The following is a 2,953-nucleotide window of genomic DNA, read 5'->3' on the forward strand; positions in this document are numbered from 1 at the left end:
TCCACAGGTGGCGCAAACAGTTCCTCCAGGCGTGCGTGCCCCTCTGCAGCCGGACGGAGTATATCGGTCTTACGGAGCCAGAATTCAAGAAGAGACACGGCAGCTATCTAACATCATTCAGACATGAGAGACATGAGATGAGCACGGAACTATCAAAGTGTGTCTGGAACCTGAAGCATCAAAATAGCGAGTACAATCTTGGTTGGTCAGTTATCACCCAGACTCCAGGTTTCTGTAACAAAAACCAAGCGCTGTCCTCTGTGCCTAAGAGAGAAGCTAGAGATCCTTCAGGCGGACAATCGTGTCAACATCAACAAAAGATCGGAGCTAGTTAGCAAGTGCAGGCATGAAAATAAGTGAGCCAGGGACTACAGAAACCACCCTATGGCACTTTTGGTGAAACATATTTTTTCTCTCAAAATGTTGGTATGGTATGGTAATGTGCTCAAACAAAATTTCTAGGGCTGAAACGATATTCAAAAACTGCTTAACGATAACACTGATAGCTTAACAATCGATATAACGATATAACGATATTGAATTGATGGATAAGTTAGGATAATCAAATTGTGCATACTGATTTCTGACTGAGAACTTTGACCATGCCACATCAATCGATGGTGGTGAGGTCCATGGCCAGCATTACTCGTCATCGGAGATCTCTCCAGACAGTGATGGCAACTCTGGAAGACTCAGTTCCTCTTCCTCCAGCTCTTCGGCCAAGCTCAATGAATTCAATCCTGAGCTTGTCTTCTGGTAGCGAGCCCCAGGCAATACGCTGTTGACGGACAGGAAGATGGACGCGTCGATGTGCGCAGGGGACAAGCCATTGCAGAGCTTGGTCACCAGCCGACCAGCAGCAGAGAAGATTCTCTCAGATGGCACTGACGTCTCGAGCACAGAGAGGTATCTCCTGGCGAGAGTTGAGAGACCAGGAAAGCGGTGCTCATTCTTTCTCCACCACTCCAGGGGGCTGTCATCTACATCCAGATCATCTTCCGTGAAGAACAGCTCTACTTCCCTGTCTCTGAGCCGAGTTTCAGCATCAGCATTGGTGGTGGATGGGACGTCCTTGCTTGGTTGACTGCGACCAAACAGGCGGGACAGTCCACCAGACGTCACGCATGCCTTCTTGCGAGGTGGCTCACTTGCGCTGGTCACGGCCGCACTCTCTGCAAGCAATGATTTCACGTGATCTTTTGCTGCAGATGCTTTATCGTCATCCAGAAACTGGAGGGACCGGAAACGCGGGTCAAGTGCAGCACACACTACGGGCATCGACGTCGGCAAAGGGCACGACACATTCGGGAATTTGCGGATCAGCTCCGACTTCAGCTTTGCAGCCACCGACTTGGCAGCTGTTGTCAGAGGCTTTGCATGCTCACCCTCCATGACCGAAAGGAGATGGCATGTGATGGGGAAAAGTAGTGAGAGCGTCACGTACTTCTGGCCACTGATGGTGGATGTTGCGCTCTCAAAAGGCTCCAGGATGTGGACGAGCTGCTCCGCTAGCTTCCACTGGTTGTCCTTCAGCAGCAAGTCCCGGTCAGTCTGCTTGGACGTGATGCTGCTGTCGCACAGCACTGCAGTCAACGCAACACGCAGCTTCAGGAGGCGGTCGATCATGTAATATGCGGAATTCCAGCGTGTTGGCACGTCCTGGATTACCTTCAGCGGCTGTGCATCAGCATTCAGCTGGCGCTGCTTGCTTTCCAGCGCTCCCGCAGCCAGACAGGAGTGCTTGAAATGCCCAACAAGCTTTCTACACCGGGACAGCAATTTCGCTACGACATCCAAGTCAAGGGCATGCCGAATTGCAGTCTGAAGACGGTGAGCAATGCAGACGTTACTCTCCCATCCGTTCTCTGCAGCCTGTTGTGTAATCGTAGGTGACATTTACGTTTTGTTGTTCTTTCATATTATTAGTATTTTATTATCAGAGTATAATCAATTCGTTCGTTGTTGTCAACGTGTACACGAGGTGCTGCTTGCCTTGAGTCAACAACACGGAATTCACGAGTTACGATTGTGTTTACTACGACGTTGCATGTTGTTTGTACATTTACAATCACGTACATGCAGCTTGGCAAGTTGTGTCACGATGCAATGCACACCAATTTATTTCACTACACGTATTTCTCGTAACACATCAATCCTTACTTCGTAGGTGTTTAGGTCCGGTCTTGCGTGACAGAGGTAGTTACTCTTAGTTAGCTTTCTCCATGATTGATTCTAAGAAACACGGACATTGATTCTAGCTTCGAACTGTTTCTTCTTTGTCTGCCTGTGCAATTTGTTCTCAAACAAATCCTTCGTTCAATGTGTTTATATTTTCGCGCTCTGCAGATTTGTTTACCTCGCGCTCAGCTTGGTTTCCTTTTCTATGTCAACTGCATTATTATGACGTATGACTTGTGTACGCACTTATCACGTGACCGTTTGACTGCATGCGCTATGCACGCTCTAGGCTAGTGCATTTGAGCGATCGTAGCGATCCGCTTTCCTTGCCGTTTCGTCTTCTCCGCTTCTTTACTCATTCGAGTCAGTGTCGCTGCACTAGTTTGTTTTGCAGTTTATCCACGTCGCAGTCGTTCATGGTCGCCATCTTTACATTTGATTTTGATGCGCAGCTGCATGCTGATGCAGCTGCCTTTTTCATTCTTTCGATGATCTTCTTTCCAATGTTTATACTGAATCTACTGTATGTATTCTCTCACCCAAGTTTGCAACGGTTGTCGGTTGTAGCATGCCAAGGGTTGGATGCAGGGGTGGTTAATTAAGCTAGTAGTAGTAGAAACAATTCAGTAACAAGTGGTACCGAAACCCGATCGAACAGAGCCTCAGGACCGGTCGAGTGCTCGTGTAGAACTACAGGAGGCAGTCGAGTGAATTTGAGTATTTGTAGTGTTTGTGGTGTTGGTTTGAGCTACACCAGTGCAGTGGCAGTGTAACC

The 2,953-nt window shown here is 48.2% G+C and overlaps 1 protein-coding gene across 1 annotated transcript; it reads right to left on the reverse strand.

Moving 5' to 3' along the window:
• Window positions 1-642: 642 nt before the first annotated feature.
• LOC135824352 (zinc finger BED domain-containing protein 4-like) lies at window positions 643-1,896 on the reverse strand. The gene has a single exon (XM_065337085.1). The coding sequence runs from the start codon at window positions 1,894-1,896 to the stop codon at window positions 643-645; it is 1,254 nt and encodes a 417-aa protein (XP_065193157.1).
• Between the last annotated feature and the right edge of the window lie 1,057 nt (window positions 1,897-2,953).

The sequence above is a fragment of the Sycon ciliatum genome, chromosome 9 (genome assembly GCF_964019385.1).
Source record: "Sycon ciliatum chromosome 9, ocSycCili1.1, whole genome shotgun sequence".
Lineage (NCBI taxonomy): Eukaryota > Metazoa > Porifera > Calcarea > Leucosolenida > Sycettidae > Sycon > Sycon ciliatum.

Coding starts and splice junctions, on each gene's coding strand:
- LOC135824352 (XM_065337085.1), bottom strand. CDS start 1,896: ATGTCACCTACGATTACACAACAGGCTGCAGAGAACGGATGGGAGAGT.